The 24,392-nt window shown below is 43.2% G+C and overlaps 2 protein-coding genes across 5 annotated transcripts in view; one reads left to right on the top strand and one right to left on the bottom strand.

Annotated features, from left to right (window-relative positions):
• NUP88 (nucleoporin 88) overlaps window positions 1-11,460 on the top strand; it is a 33,923-nt gene extending 22,463 nt beyond the window's left edge. The window contains exons 10-18 of the mRNA XM_054459453.2: window positions 2,930-3,020; window positions 6,249-6,350; window positions 8,578-8,736; window positions 9,638-9,763; window positions 9,873-9,938; window positions 10,074-10,154; window positions 10,380-10,506; window positions 10,664-10,782; window positions 11,220-11,460. Coding sequence (XP_054315428.2) covers window positions 2,930-3,020; window positions 6,249-6,350; window positions 8,578-8,736; window positions 9,638-9,763; window positions 9,873-9,938; window positions 10,074-10,154; window positions 10,380-10,506; window positions 10,664-10,782; window positions 11,220-11,283 — 935 coding nt within the window. The 3' untranslated portion in view covers window positions 11,284-11,460. The remainder of the gene's footprint in view (window positions 1-2,929; window positions 3,021-6,248; window positions 6,351-8,577; window positions 8,737-9,637; window positions 9,764-9,872; window positions 9,939-10,073; window positions 10,155-10,379; window positions 10,507-10,663; window positions 10,783-11,219) is intronic.
• A 218-nt stretch (window positions 11,461-11,678) lies between these two features.
• Window positions 11,679-24,392, bottom strand: part of RABEP1 (rabaptin, RAB GTPase binding effector protein 1) — a 113,968-nt gene continuing 101,254 nt past the window's right edge. For 2 of the 4 annotated variants that reach the window (XM_054459450.2, XM_054459451.2), the window contains 6 exons: window positions 24,072-24,212; window positions 20,229-20,418; window positions 19,318-19,373; window positions 17,053-17,151; window positions 16,001-16,117; window positions 11,679-14,380 (listed from right to left, as the gene is read on the bottom strand). In XM_054459450.2, coding sequence (XP_054315425.2) covers window positions 14,279-14,380; window positions 16,001-16,117; window positions 17,053-17,151; window positions 19,318-19,373; window positions 20,229-20,418; window positions 24,072-24,212 — 705 coding nt within the window. In that variant the 3' untranslated portion in view covers window positions 11,679-14,278. The remainder of the gene's footprint in view (window positions 14,381-16,000; window positions 16,118-17,052; window positions 17,152-19,317; window positions 19,374-20,228; window positions 20,419-24,071; window positions 24,213-24,392) is intronic. The other 2 variants (XM_063655793.1, XM_063655792.1) reach the window with 1 other exon arrangement.

Below are 24,392 nucleotides of genomic sequence, written 5' to 3'. Positions count from 1 at the left end.
AATTAATACCAATTATTCAGAGTGAGAGCAGTTAAAAAAAAAAAATCTAGCAGCCTTTCATGTTAAAAATACTCAACAAACTTAATAGAAAGGAACTTCCTCAAACTAATGAGAAAACTTTTCATCTACGAAAAGCTCGCAACCAACACGATGCTTAATGGTAAAAAGACTGAATCCTTTCTGTATTGGCTTTCTACTGCTACTGTTGTAAATCATCACAAACTTAGTGCTTAAAACATTACAAATGTGTTATCTTACAGTTTTGTAGGTTAGAAGTCCTACATGGTTCTCACTGGGCTTCAGTTGGCACAGCAGTTTTCCTTTCTGAAGCTCTAGGGTAGAATGCATTTCCTACCCTTCTTCATCTGCTGCCACATTCCTTGGCTTGTAGTCTCTTCCTCTACCTTCAAAGCCAGCCAGCAGCAGTGGGCTGGGTTGAGTCCTCATGTTGTATCACTCTGTTTCACTTTTAAAGAAACTTGTGGTAACATTGAGTCTGCCCAGATAATCCAAGGTAATATCCCTATTTAAAAAAAAAAAAATTCGTTTAAGAGACAGAGGGTCTCACTCTGTTGTCTGGGTGAGAGTGCAGTGGTGCAGTCATTGGTTGCTGGAGTCTCGAACTCCTGGGCTCAAGCAATGCTCCTGCCTCAGCCCCCAAAGTATCTGGGACTACAGGAGTGAGCCACCATGCCCGGCTAATTTTTGTGTTTTTTGTAGAGATGGGGTTTCACCGTGTTGCCCAGGCTGGTCTCAAACTCATGGGCAAATGATCCACCCGTCTCAGCCTCCCAAAGTGCTAGGATTACAGGTGTGATCCACCGCGCCTGGACATCAAAATTTAAATCTTTTTTCCTTCAAGAATACTATTACAAAAGGGAAAACAGCCCACAAAATGAGAGAAAATATTTGTGTGATAATGGACTCGTATGGAGAACAATATAAAGAACCCTTAGCATTTGATACAGTTGGGCAAATAGCATATGTATAAAAAGATGTACAACATCATTAGTCATTATGGAAATAAGATACCACAAAACTACAATGAGGTATCATGTCATATCCACTAGCGTAGCTAAAATGAAAAAGATGGACATTAACAAGTGTTGAGGATGTGGGAAAAAATGGGGACCTTTATACAGTGCTTATAGAAATGTAAAATGCTACAGTCTTTGGAAAACAATCTGGCAGTTCCTCAAATGATTATTCATAGAGTTACCATGTACCTGATAGTCCAGTCCTGAGTATATTTCCAAGAGAAATGAAGACCTGTATCCACACAAATACTGGTACATGAGTGTTCATAGCAGCATTATTCATCATAGCCCAAAAGCCACATACCCAAGTGTCCAAAGCTGATGAATGGATAGATAAAATGTTGTGTGTCTATACAACAGAATATTATTCAGCAATAAAAAGGAATGAAGTACTGATACATGCTCCAATATGGATGAACTGTGAACAGATGCTAAGTGAAAGAAGCCAGTCACAAACAGCTGTATGGCTGTTTATATGAGATGTCCAGAATAGACAAATCTACAGAGACAGAAAGTAGATTAGTTGCCTAGGTCTGGGAAGTTTGGTAGAAACTAAGGAGTGATTGCCAATGGTTATGTGGGTTTCTTTTGGGGAAATGAAAATATACCAAATTGTTAAAGTTAGGTATACAATTTTTTTTTTTTTTTTTTTGAGACGGAGTTTCACTCTTGTTACCTAGGCTGGGGTGCAATGGTGTGATCTCGGCTCACTGCAACCTCCACCTCCTGGGTTCAAGCGATTCTCCTGCCTCAGCCTCCCGAGTAGCTGGGATTACAGGTGCCTGCCACCACGTCCAGCTAATTTTTGTGTTTTTAGTAGAGATAGCATCTCGCTATGTTGGCCAGGCTGGTCTTGAACTCCTGACCTCGGGTGATCCACCTGCCTCGGCCTCCCAAAGTGCTGGGGATTACAGGCATGAGCCACCGCACCCAGCCAGGTATACAGTTCTTACACTAAAAACTTACTGAATTGTATACTTTAATCGTTATAGTTTAAATGGATGACTTGTATGGTACTGTGAATTATGTTTCAAAAAGCTATTACAGGGCAGGCGTGGTGGCTCACACCTGTAATCCCAGCACTTTGGGAGGCTGAGGCAGGTAGATCACCTGAGTTCAGGAGTTCGAGACCAGTCTGGCCAACATCGTGAAACCCTGTCTACTACTAAAACCTGGGCATGGTGGCATCCAACTGTAGTCCCAGCTACTCAGGAGGCTGAGGCAGGAGAATCACTTGAACCCAGAAGCCGGAGGTTGCATTTAACAGAGATTGGGCCACTGCGCTCCAGCCTGGGCAACAGAGGGAGACTCCATCCAAAAAAAAAAAAAAAAGCTGTTAGAAATTGAGTATCCCTACTCTGAAAATTTGAAATCCAAAACTTTTCTTTTTTCCATCCTTGAACCTGAGTGAGCTACAAAAGTTTTTGAGTGCTGTCATGACACTCAACAGAAAGGCTCATTGGAGCATTTAGGATTTTAGATTTTCAGATAAGAGATGTTCAACTACTAAGTATAATGCACATATTCCAAAATCCAAAAAAAAAAAAAATATGAAATCCAAAACACTTCTGATCCCAAGCATTTTGGATAAAGGATACTCAACCTGTATGAAAATAAAATCAGTGTGGGTAAGCAACACCCTAGAAGAGAATGATTTCACTGTTCTTAGTGAAACATTTTTGCATTCAGAGACATTACCAAGGAAAATCCTACTTCTTGGGGCGGAAATCTAGACCCCCTGGGGAAGCGTATGCCTGTGTCAGAAAAGCATAGTACTTGAGAAGCAATGTTTTCAGACAAGAACCTCATTGCATTTAACCCAATATCATTAGCATTTTAATTTGGAGACTTGTCTAAGCATCATTTCATTTATATAATGTCTTCCATGGTAGATGAAGAAGATAAGGATAGTTTACAGGAACTCTCTACAGAACAGAAATGCTTTGTTGAACACATCCTTTGTACGAAGCCATTGCCCTGCAGGTAAGGACTCTCCCTCCCTTGTATATCAGAAAACAGTTGTTCATTTCAGCAGTTCAGATACGTTTGTATCCATTACACTCACATCCACAGTTTTCACTGCTGAGTCATTTGAAAGTTGCAGACATGATACTTCTCCCCTAAGAGTGTCCTGCTCATCAGAAGCTTTCTCCTGTTCCAGGGCGACTCCACATACTGTTTCCTGACTGGAAGGTCCTTCCCCAGCCCCAGCCCCAGCCTGCTGTCTTCTCTTGGCTAACTCCTACCATTCTTTCTGATCTTAATGTCACTTCTTCACAGAGAACACCCTTGACTCCCCAGTCTAACTTGGGGCTCTCCTATTCTCTTATCCCTTGTAGCACATACTACACTATTTATATTTGCATTGTTTTAATGTCTGTCGCCACTACTGGAATGTATATGTTTCATGAGAGCAGAGACTGTGTCTGCCCTTCACTGCATTGCTGTGTTTATTTGACGTGGTTGCCCCTATCTCCTCTTTGAAACACATTCTCCTTGGCGTCCTTGATGTCTGTCCCTTCAGGTTCTCCTTCAGTCCCTCCAGCAGCCCTTTTCTCAAGTTTCCTTCTTGGGCTGGTTCCTCTGCCTCTACTCACTGCTTATAAGTGATGCTCACAACTCTTTCCTTGGGTCTTCTCTATTCTTTCTAGGTCTTTTCCTGAGTAACTTCTGCCGTAATCATGGCTTCAGTGCTGACAGTTCCCACATCCATATCGCCCTAGTCCAGACCACTCTGAACTTCAGATTCACATATCCAGCTGCCTATTGGGCTCCTCCACTTGGATATCCTCTAGGAACATAAAACTCCAGATGTCCCCTTAACTCATCTTCTGTCTTCCCAAATCTGCTCTGTCTCCTATGTCCCATTTTTCTGAAGGGTGCCATATCACCCCAGTTATCCCCAGTAGAAATCTGGAAGGTATTCTAGATACCTCCCTTTATTCTGTTCATCAATTACTGGATATCTCATAAGCACTCTGTTAGACATGGAGTATACACAGACATGAGACAAATAGCATACACTAAGAAATAGACATAGTCTAGGTTTGGCAATACAGAGGACCACAGGGAAAACGCTTGGTGTGGGGCATGAGGATAGCAAACTGTACCAGGTTGAAAAGTGAACAGTGAGACCAGGCACTGTGGCTTACGCCTGTAATCCCAGCATTTTGGGAGACTGGGGTGGGTGGATCACAAGGTCAGGAGTTCAAGACCAGCCTGGCCAAGATGGTGAAACCCCATCTCTACTAAAAACTACAAAAATTAGCCAGGCATGGTGGCAGGTGCCTGCAATCCCAGCTACTCGGGAGGCTGAGGCAGGAGAATTGCTTGAACCTGGGCAGCAGAGGTTGCAGTGAGCTGAGATCTTGCCACTGTACTCCAGTCTGGGTGACAGAGTGAGACTCCATCTCAAAAAAAAAAAAAAAAAAAATAGTCAACAAGGAAAATACATAATGAAATCCCATGTAGGCTGGGCATGGTGGGTTACACCTATAATCCCAGCACTTTGTCAGGGTGAGGCAGGAGGATCACTTGAGGCCAAGAGTTTGAGACCAGCCTGGGCAACATAGTGAGAGCCTTTCTTTACAAAAAAATTTAAAAATTAGCTAGGTGAGGCCAGGCGTGGTGGCTCACACCTGTAATCCCAGCACTTTGGGAGGCTGAGGCAGGCGAATCACTAGGTCAGGAGTTTGAGACCCACTTGGCCAACATGGTGAAACCCCGTCTTTACTAAAAATACAAAAAAAATTAGCTGGGTGTAGTGGCGGGCACCTGTAATCCCAGCTACTCAGGAGGCTGAGGCAGGAGAATCGTTTGACCCTGGGAGGTGGAGGTTGCAGTGAGCCAAGATCATGCCACTGCACTCCGGCCCGGGCAACAGAGTGAGACTCCGTCTCAAACAAAAAAAAAATTAGCCAGTGTGGTAGCATGTACTGGTGGTCCCAGCACTCAGGAGGCTGAGAAGGAAGGATTGTTTGAGCCCATGAGGTCAAGGCTGCAGTGAGTTGTGATCGCACCACTGCACTCCAGCCTGGGCAACAGAGTGAGATCCTATCTCAAAAAAACCCCAAAATCCCATTTATATCAATTTCAGAAACAGGTAAAATTAAACATTCTTGCCTAGGAATGAATACATAAATAGGAAAACTGTAAAGCAAAGCAAAGACATGATATTATGAATGTCAGAGTAGTGGCTACTTCTCTGGGGAGTGAAAGGCTATGACCAGGGAGGTTGGCATGAGAACCCTGAGGCCCCCTGCGGTGTCCTGATTCTTGACCTGGATACTGGTTACATAGTGTATAGCCCAGTAGTGTGTAGATTTCACGCTGATAATAAAAAGTTAAAGTTTACAACCTTCTAGATATCGTCTCCATTTCTCCTCCAAAAAGGTAAATGGGAGCTATGGAAGGGGAACTAGTGTTTTCAACTGCTGTTTAAGGACCGCTGGTTCTGGAGGGATGGCGAGAAAGAACAGGTTAAGGGGAACTGGACGTTGTATCGAAATGGGAGTATTTTAAATGGAAGAGACATGAGCTTGTAAGCTGAGGGGAAGTAGATAATAGGGAGATTTTGAAACGACACCGTTGATGGTACAATTTTCAGAAGGTGTGAGGGGGCGGCACCCGCATTCGGGGCAGATGTGTGTTGTGGGCATGCAGGTGGATGAGCATGGGAGCCGCTAGGAGAGCATGTTGGCAGAATGACAGTTCCCATCTGAGGTCTCAGTTTCCAGTGTCTTCACTGAAGCGGGAAGGAAGACTGAGAGAGAGATGCACACGCTGTGCGTGCCAGGTGATTTCCTGTGACATTGACGTTGGGCCTCATTGAGAGAGACTCGGTAGTTCTGTTCATTCAGCAGTTTCTAAGCACTTAATTTGTTAGACACTGGGCTAGGCAAACAAAGATAGCTGGGGCTTATGTGCAAGTTGGAGAGACAGATCTTCAGTGTAACATGTAACTTTTGAGATTACAGTCAGCAGCACTCTGCAGTTAGGGATTCCTGAGTGACTTAGTCACATGGGCTCTAGACTTCAGCGTGGAGCTGTATTAAAGGTTTCCAAGCCACCACTTTAGAGGTTATGGTACTGATAGGATGTCCCAGGCAACTGTCAGCCCAGGCCTGAGAAGGCCGTGGACCTGTCATGTCTTTGTTCTTGGTTCCATTGCATTTGCTGCTTTGTAATTTAACTATGACTGTGTTTTTCCAGGCAGCCAGCTCCAATTCGAGGATTTTGGATTGTACCTGACATTCTGGGACCCACAATGATCTGCATCACCAGTACCTATGAATGCCTCATAAGGCCGTTATTGTACGTCCCATTTTATATTCTCCACACAGCTCTTGTTAATTCTGCAATATCTAAGTTGGGAAAATGCACTCAGTAACCAACTTGAAGCTATACATGTGTGGTTTATGCTTTGGCTTCTGACTTGAGGGTTGGGAGGATGGATATTTCTGTTCCTGCCATCATCTCTGTAAGGTTTCATTGTAGGTATGGTTTCTGGCATCCCCTGCACCTAGCTGAGACTCAGGAGCTTTTCTTCAGAGTGTGGAGAAAAAATACTAAAATTGAATACCAAATTCCGTTATCAATATGAGTAGTAATTATCAAGCTGTGACCATGTGCCAAGGTCAGAAGTAAGCCATGTACCCGCACTGCCTCCTGGAATCATCAGGGCAGCCCTGTAAAGAAGGCACTGTCATTTCCATTTTATAAAAGTGGAAACGGGGATCGAGAGGTTAGTAAGTGCTGAAGTAACAGGTAACAAATAGAGCTGGGATACACATGCAGGTCTCGTTGACTCAGAAGTCCATACTCTTTAATTTCTCCATCTCTGCCAGCCTGAGGGACATTGTAGAATATGTAAACTGGAATAAAGCTGAACTCAGGCTGGGTGCAGTGGTGGTTCATGCCTGTAATCCCAATGCTTTGGGAGGCCCAGAGTTCGAGATCAGCCTGGGCAAAATAGTGCAAAATAGTGAGATCCCCATCTCTACAAAAAACAAAAAAATTAGCCAGGCATGGTGGTACACACCTGTAGTCCTAGCTGCTCAGGTGAGAGGATTGCTTAAGCCCAGGAGTTTTAGGCTGCAGTGAACCGTGATCATGACACTGCACTCCAGCCTGGGTGACAGAGCAAGACCCTGTGTCTTTAAAAAAAAAAAAAAAAAAAATCTGAACTCTTAGTCCTTGCTCCTTTAAGGAACTCAGATAATTAAGCTATAATCACTATCTTCCTTTTCCAACAGCCCTGGAAGATCATTCTTCCAGAGTTACATAAATGTAGGAATATGAGTACTAAAAACAAAAGTCACTGGAGCTTCAAACACTAGACACCACCCCCACCCCTTGTCGGTTTAAAGCATGCACCTCTGGATGCTGACATAAATTCCTAATACTGGCAGTAGTTTACTGTCCTTAGAGGATGTTCCATAGTCTTTGAAGCTTGATTAAGTTGTGATATCTGGATGTAAAAATAAATATCAATTTTGCGTTATTTACACTGAAGGCACTAAAAGCTAGCAAGACCAAACAAAAATAATCACTGGAGAAAAAATTACCTACTTGTCAGTTGCCTCAGCATACTTTTTAAACACCCACAGTACATTTAGTAAAAATAAAACCTAGTCACACTAGATTACTTCAGAATAAATATGAATCCCAAAGGGGAAAAATAAACATTAATTGCCTGGATAATTTTTTTTTTTTTTTTTTTTTTTGAGACGGAGTTTGCTGTGTTGCCCAAGCTGGAGGGCAGTGGCACGATCTCAGCTCACTGCAACCTCTGCCTCCCGGGTTCAAGTGATTCTCCTGCCTCAGCCTCCCTAGTAGCTGGGATTACAGGCGCACACCACATGCCCAGCTAATTTTTATATTTGTAGTAGAGACAGCATTTTACCACGTTGGCCAGGCTGGTCTTGAATGCCTGACCTCCAGTGATCCACCTGCCTCGGCCTCCCACAGTGCTGGGATGACAGGCGTGAGCCACCGCGCCCAGCCTAACATTCACGTTGGAATTATGGCCTTCAGAGTCAGTCACCTGCCATACTGCCAAAGTTTGTGAGATCTTTTAAGCTCTTCCTGAAGTTTGAGTATTTGCACTTGAGTGAATAGTTTTTAGAAATGAAATTATATAGAACCAATATGGTATATACAGCAGTTTCTTGGCTTAATATTGGTTTTGATCAACTCTAAACCTAACAAATAAGTAATTTATGTTTGTGGCTCCAGCTTATAAACTGGCTCTCAACTCCTTTGCCAAGAATCCATGCTAGGTGTTTGTGCTGCCTTGATCTTTTAGAAAAGAACTGGAAATGGCAGTCAGAAATGCTTTGACAAATCAGGGGCATTGGAAGAATAAGGGTGTAGCTTCCCAAAGTGACCTTTTCAAGGTGGAAAACATGTATTCTTGCACTTTTACAAAAGTTACACTCTATTGTATATTCTGAAAGTTCTGGGTTAATGTGGTTTCTGCTTTCCTGTAATACAGTAAATCACTCCATGGTAGAATTCAGTTTACTTTCCTGTTTTGCAGAAGTACAGTCCATCCAGCGTCTCCTCCCCTGCTTTGTACTCGAGAAGATGTTGAAGTGGCAGAGTCTCCCCTCCGTGTTCTGGCTGAAACCCCAGATTCCTTTGAAAAGCATATTAGAAGCATTTTGCAACGTAGTGTTGCCAATCCAGCATTTCTGAAGTATGCAGCCTTGGGCATAGCGGTTTTATGAATGGGTTCTCTTCTGTCTTCATAATTACTGTGCATCCTTTCTGTCCTCATCTGTTTCATATACTTTTTACTGTGATGAATTTAGAAGAAACTGGATATACTTAATCAGCTAGTGAATGCGGAGCAGAGGGGAAGTGGCACCTGAGAATGATAAACAGGAAGTGTTTAAAAAGAAGTTAGGCTGGGCCGTGCATGGTGGCTCACGCTTGTAATCTCAGCATTTTGGGAGGCCAAGACGGGTGGATCATGAGGTCAGGAGATCGAGACCATCCTGGCTAACACAGCAAAACTCCGTCTCTACTAAAAATACAAAAAAAAATTAGCTGGGCGTCGTGGCGGGTGCCTGTAGTCCCAGCTACTTGGGAGGCTGAGGCAGATGAGAATTGCTTGAACCTGGGAGGCAGAGGTTGCAGTGAGCTGAGATCACACCACTGCACTCCAGCCTGGGTGACAGAGTGAGACATGTCTCAAAAGAAGTTAGGCTGGGCATGGTGGCTCACAGCTGTAATCCCAGCACTTGGGAGGCCTAGGCAGGTGGATCACCTGACGTCAGGAGTTCAAAACCAGCCTGGCCAACATGGTGAAACTCTGTCTCTACTAAAAATGCAATAATTAGCTAGGCGTGGTGGTGGGCACCTGTAATCCCAGCTACTCGAGAGGCTGAGGCAGGAGAATTGCTCAAACCTGGGAGGTGGAGGCTGCAGTGAGCCGAGATAGCACCGTTGCACTCCAGCCTGGGTGACAGAGCGAGACTCCATCTCAAATAAATAAATTAAAAATATAAAAAGTTTAAAAAGCACCTGTGACTTGAGTCTATTTTCAGTTGTTTTACTCAGCTAAGGAAAATAAAGGTAGAAACTTTGTTTTTAAGAGCTTCTGAAAAGGACATAGCCCCTGCTCCAGAAGAATGCCTTCAGCTCCTCAGCAGAGCCACCCAGGTGTTCAGAGAGCAGTACATTCTCAAACAGGACTTGGCAAAGGAGGAGATTCAGCGGAGGTATGATGTCCTGTGTTCACAAACCATCGATCCCTGGCTGGTAGCTGATGCTGTATGGTAGCCTAGACCTGGCTTCTGAGTAAACTCTTCTTTCTTTTTGTTCTTAAAGGGTCAAATTATTATGTGACCAAAAAAAGAAACAACTAGAAGATCTCAGTTATCGTCGAGAAGAGAGGTAAGTGTCAAAAATAAGAATACAATAGGTCAGTAAGACTGGAACCATATTCTCACCCTAAGATGCTGAGCCACATTAGTTGGTTTCAGCATCAAGGTGTGGACCCCAAGAGTCTCTTGTTTCTTACATCATTAGGAAAAGTCTGCGGGAAATGGCTGAGCGTTTAGCTGACAAATATGAGGAAGCTAAGGAAAAACAAGAGGATATCATGAACAGGTCAGTGGGCTTTATAACATTTAGTTACCTACTCAGGTACGGAATTGAACTGATCCCCCTGCCTCACCTCTGAAGTGTATGTTGGGGAAAACATGAGGCTCTCCCCTAACCCTTCCTATGGGGCCTACTTCAGAAACACCAGATTCATGAATTATGAGCTTGTGATTATGTTTCTCCTAATTAGCAGAGACCTTAAATTGAGATGTTTGCTTGCCTTTTCTAAAGGATGAAAAAAGTACTTCACAGTTTTCACTCTGAGCTCCCAGTTCTCTCTGATAGTGAGCGAGACATGAAGAAAGAATTACAGCTGATACCTGATCAACTTCGACATTTGGGCAATGCCATCAAACAGGTAGGAATAGATCCAAACTAGCTAAATTTGGTAATTTTTCTTAATAAAGCACTTATTCTACAGAAAATTTTACAAAACTGTAAAAAGAACAGATTCAAATAGATACTGTGAAAATGTGTGGCAAACCCCTGCCAAAATATCTATTTTAATACTTAAGGTTACTATGAAAAAGGACTATCAACAGCAAAAGATGGAGAAGGTATTGAGTCTTCAAAAACCCACCATTACTCTCAGTGCCTACCAGCGAAAGTGCATTCAGTCCATCCTGAAGGAGGAGTAAGTAAATACTTCCAATCAGCTATTATTGTGAGATAGTTTTTCCTTTACAGTATGCCAGAATCAACCTGTTTTAACAGAAACCTGAATCTTGGTATTTGCATGTCAAGTAATTACTGGGCGAGAGCCACATGATACATAGGGACTTAAGAAGTGACTATGGTGGGAGGATTGAAAGTGATGACCTTCTAGTAACATGATTTTGTTGTGTGGCCAAAGGTATTTTACAATAATTATGTTCAAAAATGTTTCCAGTACTTGCACCATTTGCCACCTTAAATGAATAGTGAACACTGTTGCTATCCACCTGAAACCTTCAGCTGTTAATTTTAGCAAAGCAGTTCTTAGATATTTCAACATTACCAATTTAAATTCTTAAGAATCCATATAAATGGTTTATTATAATTCCAAAAGTGAGTGACTTTACAATTTTACAGGGGTGAACACATAAGGGAAATGGTGAAGCAAATCAATGATATCCGCCATCATGTAAACTTCTGACACCACCGGGAGCTGACTCACACCTGAACTGAACACCATTGAAGGCTTAAATCCATATTGTAAAACAGGTAGCATCAGCTAATTTATAAAAAGGCATTTTGGATGACCTTTGGTGTGGTTATTCATCTTTTTAAATATTTTGTTTTAGAATTATTGAATAAACGCTTTTATTTAAAATTTGGAATGTGCTTTGTAACTCAAGCCTACAGTTGTGTTCAGCAAGGACTCAGGATTATTTCACACTGCACACTGCCAGAACCTCCCTGAACCCTATTGAGTTTTCTCCATATTTGAGCAAGTTATTCTTGTGAGCTGTGTTTTAAAGTAGCAGCACCAGAAACATGACTCTGAAGAGGGATAGAACCCTAGGATTCAAAGGAGAAGACCACACAGTGTACTTGGCAGCAGCTTTTTTAATTTGAACACTTTCTTCTTAAGGACACGCCTTCAGTACAGTTAACAAATGGTTACACCTGAAATCTGCTGAGAGCAGAGCACAAGATCCACAATTGCAAAGGCCACTGCTGGCTCACTTCCTCACAGGCTGTATTACCTTTCAGAGCTGAGTGAGGCTGTGCTCTACATCCCAATACTTGTTACTGAGTGGACAAGAGGTGCAAGTTTAGCACCTTAAAGGGAGAAAAAAAGAAATAGGTTAGTATGCAGAATGTGATTTTGTCCTCACTTCACCTTAAGTCATCTTTTTATACTTGCCAACGTGAGTTCTGAAAGGTAGTACTATACCTGCTTAGAAATGGCTGAGTGACTGCCAATTAAAAGCCACATGATAAGGTAGGTTACAGGTAAGAGGTAAATCAGGTTAGACATGCATGAGAACATGTAGGCACAGACTGAATATAAGCACAGGAACACTCGTGAAACCCAACTGAGCTTTTCTTTTGCCTAGAAGGGCTAAATCCTGCCTTCTAAATCAGTTCCCATTTATGCTGAAAACCCAGTTGAAAGAATTGTTTCCTACCTGGACAGTGACACAGTAGTTTGTTTCATACCAGAAACACATTGCTAAACAAAACTCAGAGTCTCAGTTTGGGTTTTTCTACAATCAAGTGAATTCCAACAGTTTGCATTTGCCACAGCAGAGACCACTAACCATTCCCTAATTGTGATGATTTTATTACCCAGCACCATCTTCTGGAGAAAAATATCTGTAAGGTGCTCAGTCTCAGCAGAACACTTTACTGCAAGCTCTAGTTCAGTCAGTTCAGAAAGGCTGTGAATTGCCCACCCTGATTTACAGCACTAATTTTAATAATCTGAAGACAAATTCGCTTGGGGCTTATCCAAGGGACTAGTCTTAAACCTACGTAATTTAAATTGATTGCATTTTGTAATAAAATCCCCTGTAACTCAAGTTATATTTTCCTTTATCTAAACCATGTAGCACTCTTTATAAAGGGACTTTAAACCAATTAAAATAATGTTTCATGCGCGGCAAGCCTTTAGTACTATTTCCATAATTAGTATTTATTTTTAAATTCATAATCATGAATGCAAGACTGCAATAATAACCCAAGAGATGAGGTATGTAGTACTTATCATTTGTCCTATGGAAGACCGAAGTACAGAAGTAAAGATCTTTAGGGTAAGTCCATGGTGACCTCATTTATAACAAAGACAATTCACTTTAAACTAAGTTGATGGTGGCGTTATGTGAACAAAACAATCTACCTAGTTCACTAACTCCCAGAAGGCTCTTTCAGGTACCCTGCTGTTATGCAACCAATCTCAAAAATGATTTGAAAACCATCTTACTTTTGAACCTCCTGGATGATGAATCCATCCACTGGATATTCCTGGGACAGTACTCTCAGCAGGTATTGGTGAACATGAATCAATTCTTTGTGCTTTCTGTAGCACTTCATAAAGTTATGGCAAAGACCTGTTTCATTGAGGCTTTCTTCACACAGGAAAGGAATCTAATGCTTGTAAAATGACAAGACAGATTTCCAATTCTAACTGGCTTTCCATAAGCATTGTCACTTACATTCCAGGTCTGAATTTAAAAGAAAAATACAAAGTATCTGTCAACCTAGTTACCATTTTTGTATTTGACACATTTGAAACAAGTAGTACGTAAGCCTAATGATCCAAGTTGAAAAATTAGCCAATTTGTAAATGTATACTAATGTTTTTCACTGATCCAATAACTAGACTAAAACACTTCAAAAGAGTGAGTAGATGGTACCAGTACGGCTTTATCCTGGTACCTGTGGGCCCATGAAGATCATCTAAGTATGCAGAAAAAGTGCTTCCAAAGTTTCTTGTGCTTTTCCTTTAACCTTCAACTTCCAGTATATATAGCCCCAGCCAAGTTTTCAGATCATCATTAATTCACTTCCTGAATTGGTTTTGTTTGCCACAGTCCTATAGTTCTCAGGTAAGTTTCAGTAGCATTTAAGGTCCTCCCAAAGCAAGATAAAATGGTAAAAGGAAAACAAAACTGTACTGAGCAAGGGGAATACAGTCAGTAGCCAATGGCCTGCTCTCAAACCTTCATATTTTAATATAAAATATTCATACAGCATACTACACTTCTGTCTGCTAACTGAATACTGTTACTGATGAGCTCTAGACAACAGATAAAGCAAATTCTCTCTTCCAATATCTATGAACAGAAAATTCCAAACACTACTGGGATGTCGCTTTAGGGTAGGGAAATGTGTTCCGAAAATCTATGTTGGAGAAAGCAGGCAAGGAAACAGCGCTTTTTCCATCACCAAATCTGATCCCACGCCTGTTGGAATCAAGCCTGGAGTTATTAGTGTTCGCATTTGAAGGTCTCTGGGCTGCAGATCACCCCGCTGTTTGCTGTTTCCTGTGCCACACAGTCTTCTCCCTCTAGAAGTAAGCATTTCTCCAGTCTTCCTTTTGTTGTGACTTCTCTTTCTTCAGTTAAGAGTTAAATAATAATTACTGTTGCTCTAAAGATGAGTTAAAAACCCAAAGTGCAGGCTAGAATCCTGCCATCAGGGTGTCATGTCTCAGGAAGCTGGTTAATGTCTGTCAGTTTAGTATCATTCAGAATTGCCCGGATTCTCTCCAAGGAGTCAGCTTGCCGGATCCGCTCTAACTGCACCTGGAGAAACAATGGTGAGATAACTACAGGTGGTTCCTGCCTAGATTTTCTGAACTTTGACTGGTTTAGCTGAGATGTAGTAGATTAACTCACCATCGTAGTAGTCACTTCAAAGGGAGACAGCTAGAACAATTAAAAATTTTAAAAATAATTCCCTAAAGCTACTGTGTAACAGACTGGGAATTTTTTTTTTTTTTTTTTGGGGGGGGGGGGGGGGCAAGAGTTTTGCTCATCACCCAGGCCAGAGTGCAATGGTGTGATCTCAGCTCACTGCAGTCTCCACCTCCCGGGTTCAAGTGATTCTCGTGTCTCAGCCTCCCAAGTAGCTGGGATTACAGGTGCCTGCCATCACACCTGGCTTTCTTTTTCTTTTCCTCCAGACGGAGTCTTGCTCTGTCACCCAGGCTGGAGTGCAGTGGCACGATCTTGGCTCACTGCAACCTCCACTTCCCGGGTTCAAGCAATTCTCCTGTCTCAGCCTCCCAAGTAGCTGGGATTATAGGCACACGCCACCATGCCCAGCTAATTTTTGTATTTTAAGTAGAGATGGGGTTTCACCATATTGGTCAATCTGGTCTCAAACTCCTGACCTCAGGTGATCCATCCAAGTCAGCCTCCCATACTGCTGGGATTACAGGCGTGAGCCACCATGCCTGGCCCAAACTAGGATTTTAAAGTGTAATGTGTTGAGATTATGGAGACAAATGAGACCTGACTCCCAATCCTGAAGAATCCACAGTTCCAGGCCAGGCACAGTGGCTCACGCCTGTCATCCCAACACTTTGGGAGGCTGAGGCAGGTGGATCATCTGAGGTCAGGAGTTTGAGACCAGCCTGACCAACATGGTGAAACCGTGTCTCTACTAAAAATACAAAAATTAGCTGGGTGTGGTGGGCTGTGCCTGTAATCCCAGCTACCCAGGAGGATGAGGCAGGAGAATCGCTGGAACCCAGGAGGCGGAGGCTGCAGTAAGCCGAGATCACACCACTGCACTCTAGCCTGGGCGACAGAGCATGACTCTGTCTCCAAAAAAAAAAATCCGAAGTTCCGCTGGGAAAAAAACTTAGAGAGTTTTAGCACAATATTCTAAATGTCATTATGTCATTACAGGCATTCATAGAGTGCCCAAGGGAGCATGGCAGAGGGAGGGGGCACTTTAGCCCAGCTCAGGGACCTAGAAGGGCTCCATGGAGGGGACAAACCTACGCTGAGCCTTGAAAGAAAGGAGTCAAGAGGGGATGAGACGAGGATGCTTACCAGACAGAACACCACGCTGTGGGCGAGGAACCACAAGCAGTTAAACATGTAAAACAAGGCAGAGAGATGAGCAAAATACAGGGGTAGGCCTGGCTGGGAAGAGTCTTACATGGTATGTTAAGGAGTTAGTACTTTACTCATAAGGAGGCAAAATTGGCAAGGCATACAGACAAAGAAAAATGGGCCAAGTGTGAAGAACACACCAGGTTTCTGGCTTGAATGATGAGGCAGACATTTGGGGTGGAGGTAGGAGCAGCCAGTCTCTAAACCTCTAGCTACTGCCAGTGGTCAAGTCAGAGACGGCAAGGTTCTGTCCCCCAAAACTACCTTCGTGCTCTGTATGTGGTTCCCCAAATGCCTCACCTGAAGGGTCTGTGAAAGCTTTACAAAATCTCTCTGGACTTGCTCACTGACGTCTAATTCTGTCTGTAATCTCTGAGCTTTGTTCTTCTCTTCAAACATTAGTTGTTCAATGGTAGCCTAAAAAATACAAGTTTTGAATGAAGATTAATGCCAAAGGGCTGAATTACTTAGGAAATCCAGTATCTTGTAGTTACCTACTACTAGGGCAGAAAGGTGGGTGGATATCCGTCGCACTCCTATACACGACCAATCTCTTTATCTACAGGGCAAGCGTGCAGGCCATCTAGACTACTTGCTCTAGGTCCTAAGATGAACTGGGTATGAAAAGCCAAAGGAAGACACGGATTAAAGTGCTGCCCTCCCCCACCCCCAGCAGCTGGTGACAGTGACGATAATCATCAAAACAGCTGCTAAGATCAGTGTCTGTCACAGCAACAGGGATACATACAGGATTTCCTCTGACAACCTCCACAGTCAAGCATCCACCAGGAAGCTTAGTGAATACGCCCCAGGCAGCCCCAGCTATCCCCAGTCTCTCTTAACAGAAAACCAGCAGGATGTGTGGGAGCCTTTCCAAAAACAAGCAGTTCAGCAACACTGTCTACACTTTCAGGTCTGACCACTCAGCTCACTAAGACCATTTCTAGGAAACTACCCCCACAACATGCACGTTTATTCTAACGGAACTCATCAAAATTTAGGCGCAAACCTGGTTTGATGCAATCTCTCTTAGGATTTGATACATCAGTCAAATGGAATGACATTTTCAAAGCAGGGCGTCTAACTGGGCAGTGCCCAGGCTTGGTCAGTGGCCCTGATTGCCTACTATGTGAAGCTAGCCTATGACACAGGCCTCCAGACCTGGCAGAAAAGATTTAACCCAGCTGGAATAGATCAATTCGTTTAAGTTTTTTCTTTTCACAAGCTGTCAGTTTTGCCAACTTTTTAAAAGGTGACACTTCAAAGCACCAGTATTTTTTTTTAACAAGCAAGATGTGATCCTACATTCTTAGCCCTGCTTTTTAAAATTAAATGACTAATGAAAACACTACCTTAGCAGCAGTCTCTTTCTTTAACTGCTCTTCCAAACTGATCTTTATTTCCTGAAGACTCTCAAGCTGTTGAGACTTCTCTCTTAATGTGGACTCCAACTGTGAACAAGGAAAAAGCTGAAACTCACAGAAACTCCCTCAGAGCCCCAGTGCACTGCTTAAAAGAGCCTAGAGCCTGGAGAATTACACCAAGATACTCGGGCTACACTGGGAATACTCCTCTCACCCTTTCAGCTCTGTGGATCCCCTCTGTATTCTTCCTGAACTATTCTTTCATTAACCATTATTAGGTGCCTACTATATTCTAAGGCCTCAAAATGGAGAAATCAGGGTAAACAGACATGTAAAGGATGAAGAAAGAAGCATTTAATTCTGCCAGAAAAGTTACAAAGGACTTCCTAGAGGAGATGACATTTGACTCCTACATTTTTACAGGGCAAAGACAAGGATGACAAGGGGAGAAGATGGAGAGATACTCCAATAAGAGGGAATGGATGGCATGCATTAAAAACGCATGCAGCAACAGTGGCATGTTCGGCTGGCCTACAGCACAGCACAGCACAGCACATTGGGAGCCACAGGCACTGAGGCGGAGAGGTGGTGTGAGGCGGAGAGGTGGTGTGAGGCAGGAGAGCTCTGGCTGGGCTAAGGATATGGACTTGATCCTGTAAAATAAAGGGAACTACTGGAGGGCTTTCCACTAGACTGGGACGCGAACAAGTTTCTAATGTTTACATATCACCTTGATTTCAATATGGAGATGATTTAGGGACAAATTTTGGAGGCAGGGAAGTTAGGCTTTTACAATAAGCCAGGTGAGAGTGAAGTCTGAACTCAAAGAGTGGCAGCTGGAATGGAAAAGATGAGATGTATTTCGAGCGCTGGTAATTTCTGCTGGTGCAATCTCAGTAGCAAAGTGGAGGCAGGAGGCAGACTGCAGCGGGTGGAGGGATGCCTGGGAAGTCAGGCAGTGGAGACTATCAAGACTGTAGCAACAGAGGGAAGAAGAAAGATTGGTAGCTCGGGAGAGGAATGCAATCCAAAGACATTTTCCTTCTGGATGGGAGACACCTGAGCCTGTTAATGCATAATGGAAAAGATCAGTCAAGAGGCAGAAGTTCCAGGCCCAGCACTGCGCGGGGACATGTGGAAAAGTCCGGAGATACTCAGTCAAAGCACCTATGCAATGACACTGTGGTCAGAAGCAGGTCATGATTTTCTCTGAAGAAAAAGAGAAAACTGGGAATAAAAGGAAAACCTGTAATTGAGGAGCCCAGTAGCTGAAGGTGGCCCTGCCTGAGGAGTGAGGCCAGCATCTGCTGAGAGTGAGGGGACTGAGGTGAGGTGACTCTGAAACTCCCACTGTGAGGAATGGAAGAGACGCAACTTAGGACACATGAAAGGCTGCATGAGGAGCACTGGAGGCCCATCTGGCAGCTTGAGCATGCAGTGTCACCAGGTCTCGTGGCATCCGCAGCTGGGGACAGCAAGACTAGTCCAGGGTTGGGCAGTGGTCAGGTGAGGGCCGCAGCAGGACAAGGAGTCAAAGACCATAGGGACAGGTGTGGTGGGAGATGAAGGGAAGAGGCAGGCCAGTGAGATGGGACCTAGGGGAAAGAAAGCAAGCCATGAAGCTGCTGAAACCAGGATGAAAGGGGAAGTTCAGAGAACTGGAGGTCTGAATGAGGTACTCCGATGGACAGGCCTGCAGGATGAAGAGCTGGAAGGATGGCAGATTGTGGTCAAGGAACTTAAGGCTGCAGTGAGATGTCACAGTTGGGCAAAGTGCAGCCCAGTGTGTGGGAAGGGCGAGCAGGGTGGAGGTGAAAATCTCTAGATCAAGGAACAGTGAGGTCAGGAAGTTGAATGGGGTTACTATGAAAGGAACTGATGATGTCTAAGAGGACTAAGCCAGCTAGAAAACGTTCTCTCTTGTTTGTAACGTTTTTTATACATACTTCTACTGTACCTCTAAGCATATAACATGTTATGACCATGCCTCGCCTACCTTCTCACTACACTGGAAACTCCAGGCCACAGTCACATCTTAGCCTTACCTCCTCCAGTTTAACGTAGCCTGACACACAGGGCACTCTCAATAAATCACCGGCACACCCTTACCCTGTGGTTTTATTTCCACAAGACAGAAGTTCCTTAAGGCAGGGCCCATGCCTTAACTATTTTTTATTCGTTGGGTGCAGCATAGTAGGAGTCAATAAATAACCACTGGTTGCTGATAGAATTAGTTTGAAACTCACGACTTACCTGTCCTTTTTCTATTTTTATTCTTTCTAATTCAGCTTTTAGGCTAGAAATGGAAGCTAGAAGGAAAAAAATGAGATGTATTAGCACTCATCTATTATTTTGCATGAAAATTTTTTTCTTTAAAATTTTAGAAAACCCCAAAGGATTCAAATACATGCTGAACATGGGTTCCAGGGGTCTGTCTCAAAATTACCACCAAGCAATCAGCATATTTAGGCTCAGGGAAAAGCAGGATCCATGCAAATGGACACTGTCATAAACTACTTCTAGATCATGTATCACATCTGTGCAGGGAAATGCCACCCATCGAATCACGTTCCCCTGGTTCTGGGTTCAAGTACTGAGAATCCTATCTATGAATAATTGCCAAAGAGGCCACAGAACTAAAAAGACGAGTTTTCGGCCAGGTGCGGTGGCTCACAACTGTAATCCCAGCACTTTGCAAAGCCGAGGCAGGCGGATCACCTGAGGTCAGGAGTTCGAGACCAGCTTGACCAACATGGAGAAACCCATCTCCACTAAAAATACAAAATTAGCCGGGTGTGGTGGCACATGCCTGTAATCCCAGCTACTCGGGAGGCTGAGGCAGCAGAATTGCTTGAACCTGGGAGGCAGAGGTTGCGGTGAGCCAAGATCGCGCCATTGCACTCCAGCCTGGGCAACAAGAGTGAAACTCCGTATCAAAAAAAAACCGAGTTTTTAAAATTACCAGAATTTCTGATTATTTGAATATATCAGAATATATATTCAGAATCTGAATATATCAGAATATCTACAAAAAATGGACTGAGTCCTTACTAAATTCTTTCCTATGCTTTTCTGTGTTCCAGACTCCACGGCCATGTATTACTTCTTTTACTAAAGTTTTATTTAGTGACTCTAATTCTAAACTACATCACTTTTATCTTCACCTATTTCCTCCTTGCAGTTTTCTATTTCTAGTTGCAGAGTTTCTTCAAGATTTTCTTTTAAACACTGTTCTGCTTGGATCTGCTCTTTTAGGAAAAGTATCTCAGCCTTCAGCTTTTCTTCTACGTGGTCTGCTGCTGTCCGCACATTAATGATGTCCTCACGGTATTTTAATACCAACTCCCGCAGTGCCTGGATTCAAGAAACAAATGATTATTGGGTTTGTGAGAGTGAAAAGAAATAAAGAAGCTAAAGATTTTCTATAACCAGAATCTCAGATGTTGTTTTAATGGTTCAAAAACTAAGACTTTGACCATTAAGCCACTTAGAGCTTCAGGGCAGGTGCCATGTCAGGTTAACATTCAGTATGTTACAGAAAGGACATTTCTGGACAAGTCGTACCTTGTGAGCCACATACTCTTCCCTCAGAACTGTTTCATAAGCAGAAAAAAAGATTAAGTGACTTACAATATGCCATTCAATAGAAATAATATCTTAGAATCCTCTACTATTACTTGCAGAAATTTGGGAGGAGTTAGGAAATGAAGATAAAACTGAGTAGAAGTTCATACTCAGTAGCAAGTGTGACTAAGAGGATAACATTTATTTACTTACTCACTTATTCATTCATTCAAACATTTACTGAACATCTACCACAGGCAAAGTACTACCTTAGGCCAGAGGTAAATAATGGCAAAGGTGGCTTTCTAAGGTGGTAAGCTGTTTTTCTGTAATAAATTCAGTATTGAATTTATTTTTCTTCCTAAATTTTAGTTCTGTCTTCTTTTAGAAATCCTTCCAATTATATCCTAAAGCAACTCTAAAGTAAAAACGGGATTCTCAGATAACAATATATATAAAACAAACAGTTTTTAAAATTTCCTAAGATTTATTACTGAAGCAGGTCCAAGAATCAAGGTTTACACACTGACCACATCCTTCAAGGATTCTTGGAACTTTTTTTTTCTTTTTCTTGAGACAGGATCTTCCTCTGTCACCCAGACTGGAGTATGGAGTGCAATGGCATAATCATATCTCACCACAGACTCAAATTCCTGGGCTCAAGCAAAACTCCCACTTCAACCTCCCAATGTACTGGGATTACAGACAAGTGCCACTGTGCCCGGCCTGGATTCTTGGAACATCTTAAGATCTAGGACTAGCCGGGCGCAGTGGCTCACGCCTGTAATCCCAGCACTTTTGGGAAGCCAAGGAAGGCGGATTCCTTGAGGTCAAGAATTCGAGACCAGCCTGGCCAACATGGTAGCCAGACATGGTGGCACACACCTGTAGTCCCAGCTACTCAGGAGGCAGAGGCAGGAGAATCGCTTGAACCCGAAAGGCGGAGGTTGCAATAAGCTGAGATTACACCACTGCACTCCAGCCTGGGTGACAGAGCAAGACTCTGTCTCAAAATAAATAAATAAATAAATAAAATGAAATAAAATCTAGGAATAAAAAGTCTCTAAAGAACATGGAAGACAGGATTCTTTCCTGACAAAACAGAAAAATCTAACAGAGGTGGAAGGTGGTAGAACAGTGATTTTAAGCTGATAAAGTAGACAGGTTCCCAATACATTTTTTTTTTTTTTAATTGAGACAGGGTCTCACTCCATCTCCCAGGCTGGAGGGCAGTGGCACGATCTCAGCTCACTGCAGCTTTGACCTCCTGGGCTCAGGCGACCCCTCCCACCTCAGCCTCCCAAGTAGTTGTAGCTGGGACTACTACAAGTGTGTGCCACCATCCTTGGCTAATTTTTTTTGTCTGTTTCAGTAGCGTCGGGGTTTTGCCATGTTGTCCAGGCTGGTGTTGAACTCCTGACCTCAAGCGATCCGCCTCCCTTGGCCTCCCAAAGTGCTAGGACTGCAGGCCTGAGCCACCATACCCTGCCCCCAATACCTTCTTTTGATGACAGCAGTCACCAATTCAGAAAAGAAAGAAGGCTCTCCCAAGAGTGCCTGTAACATGAACTGAGATGACAAGAAGTTGGGGAAAGGTGGGGGACAGCAAAGAGCTAATGGCAAGATAGGCAACTGGTTTTTTGTAAATGATGAAATAAACATAAAAAATAACAGTCATGTTAATACATATATAGGAAAAAAGAATGAGGTCCAAATTTTAGAGATTGAATCTGTAGGGTATAATTAGGGGAAACTTCTACTTACTAAGATTTCCTTAAAAAGGAAAAAAAAAAAGAAAGAAAGAGGTATAAAGGTTGGATAGAACAGGCGCGGTGTCTCACGCCTGCAATCCCAGCACTTTGGGAGGCCGAAGGAGGCTAATCACTTGAGATCAGGAGTTCGAGACCAGCCTGGCCAACATGGCGAAACCCCATCTCTACTGAAAATACAAAAAAAAGGCCAGGTGCGGTGGCTCGTGCCTGTAATCCCAGCACTTTGGGAGTCCAAGGCGGGCAGATCACGAGGTCAGGAGTTGGAAACCAGCCTAGCCAATGTGGTGAAACCCCATCTCTACTAAAAAATATTTTAAAAAATTAGCCAGGCACAGTGGCACGCGCCTGTTGTCCCAGTACTCGGGAGGCTGAGGCAGGAGAATCGCTTGAACCCGAGAGACAGAGGTTGCAGTAAGCCTAGGTTGCGCCACTGCACTCCAGCCTGGGTGACAGAGCAAGACTCCATCTCAAAAAATAAAAATAAAATAAAAAATAATAAAAAAACAAAAATACAGAAACAAATTAGCCCAGCGTGCTGGCGCATGCCTGTAATCCCAGCTACTCGGGAGGCTGACGCAGGAGAATCACTTGAACCCAGGAGGCGGAGGTTGCAGTGAGCCAAGATCACACCACTGCACTCCAGCCTAAGGGACAGAATGAAACTGTGTCTCAAAAACTAAAGTTTTTGACAAAAGCTTGGATAAAGTTACGGAGACAATTATGCACGTCTCTGGGAAACCGGTTTTGTAGCCGAGGTTTACCCAACCACAGAAGAACGGAAGTGACCTAAAGTGTCATCTTTGGCCGGGCATGGTGGCTCACTGGAAGTCAGGAGCTCAAGGCCAGCCTGGCAAACATGGTGAAACCCCATCTCTACTATAAATGCAAAAAATTAGCTGGGCGTGGTGGCAGGCGCTTGTAATCCCAGCTACTGGGGAGGCTGAGGCAGGAGACTCGTTTAAACCCGTGAGGCGGAGGTTGCAGTGAGCAGAGATCATGCCATTGCACTCCAGCCTGGGTGACAGATAATATATTATCTGTCTCAAAAAGAAACAAAAGTGTCATCTTTATGGACAGCATGATGGTGAGTGTGGTATAACTTGTCAAGTACTAAATACAAAAACAAACGTCATAAGCAGCCAGCATGGTAACCCCTTCAAACATTTAATTTCCGGCACACTCTCAATCTGGGCCGACAAAAATAACTTACAGATCTTGAAAACATTAGGCTACGTGAAAGAAGATGGACACAAAAGACCACATATTGTATGATTCTATTCATAGAAAAGTCCAGAATAGGGAAATCTATAGAGGCAGAAAGTAGGTTAGTAGTTGCTTAAGGCTAGGGGAGGAGGGGGAATAAGGACGGTAGCTAAAGGGTGAAGTGTTACTTTTTCTTTTGTGTATGTGTGTGTGTGTGTGTGTGTGTGTGTTTAGCTGGTGTAGTCGGGTCACAAGGAGTTACTACTTGAGGTGATGAAAATGTTCTAAAATTGATTGTGATGATGGTTGCACACATCTGTGAGGACAGCCAAACCCATGAATGGTACACTTTAAATGGTTGAATTGGCACGTGAATTACATCTGAATAAAATTGTTTACATAAAGAACATACAGCCATTTCAGAAAATGTACTTGTTGACATTTTTGATCATGTGGAAAGTAAGTTACCTCTGTAGTGTCTGGGAGGATGAAGTCTTCTGCTTGCTGTAATGACACATGCAGGCTGTGCTTTCCCTGGAGACTGTCATTATCTTTCTGTAACCTCACCAGCTCTTCTGAAACCTGTTCCCGTGACTGCATCAGCACTGCCTAAAATAGAAGTAGATACTAATCACAACCAGAAAGGTAGATCCAGTCTGGTGATAGCTACGCCAGAGAAAAACAAGACCAAACTAAAGGAGTGCTGAGGATGGACGGGGTATGGTGAAGTTCTGCTAGACTTAGAAAAAGCTGCGCACAGATTTTCTGATTTACAGCATATATTCAACA

This window comes from Pongo pygmaeus, chromosome 19, assembly GCF_028885625.2.
Source record: "Pongo pygmaeus isolate AG05252 chromosome 19, NHGRI_mPonPyg2-v2.0_pri, whole genome shotgun sequence".
In the NCBI taxonomy this organism is placed as follows: Eukaryota; Metazoa; Chordata; class Mammalia; order Primates; family Hominidae; genus Pongo; species Pongo pygmaeus.
This window is presented reverse-complemented; position numbering and strand designations above follow the sequence as displayed.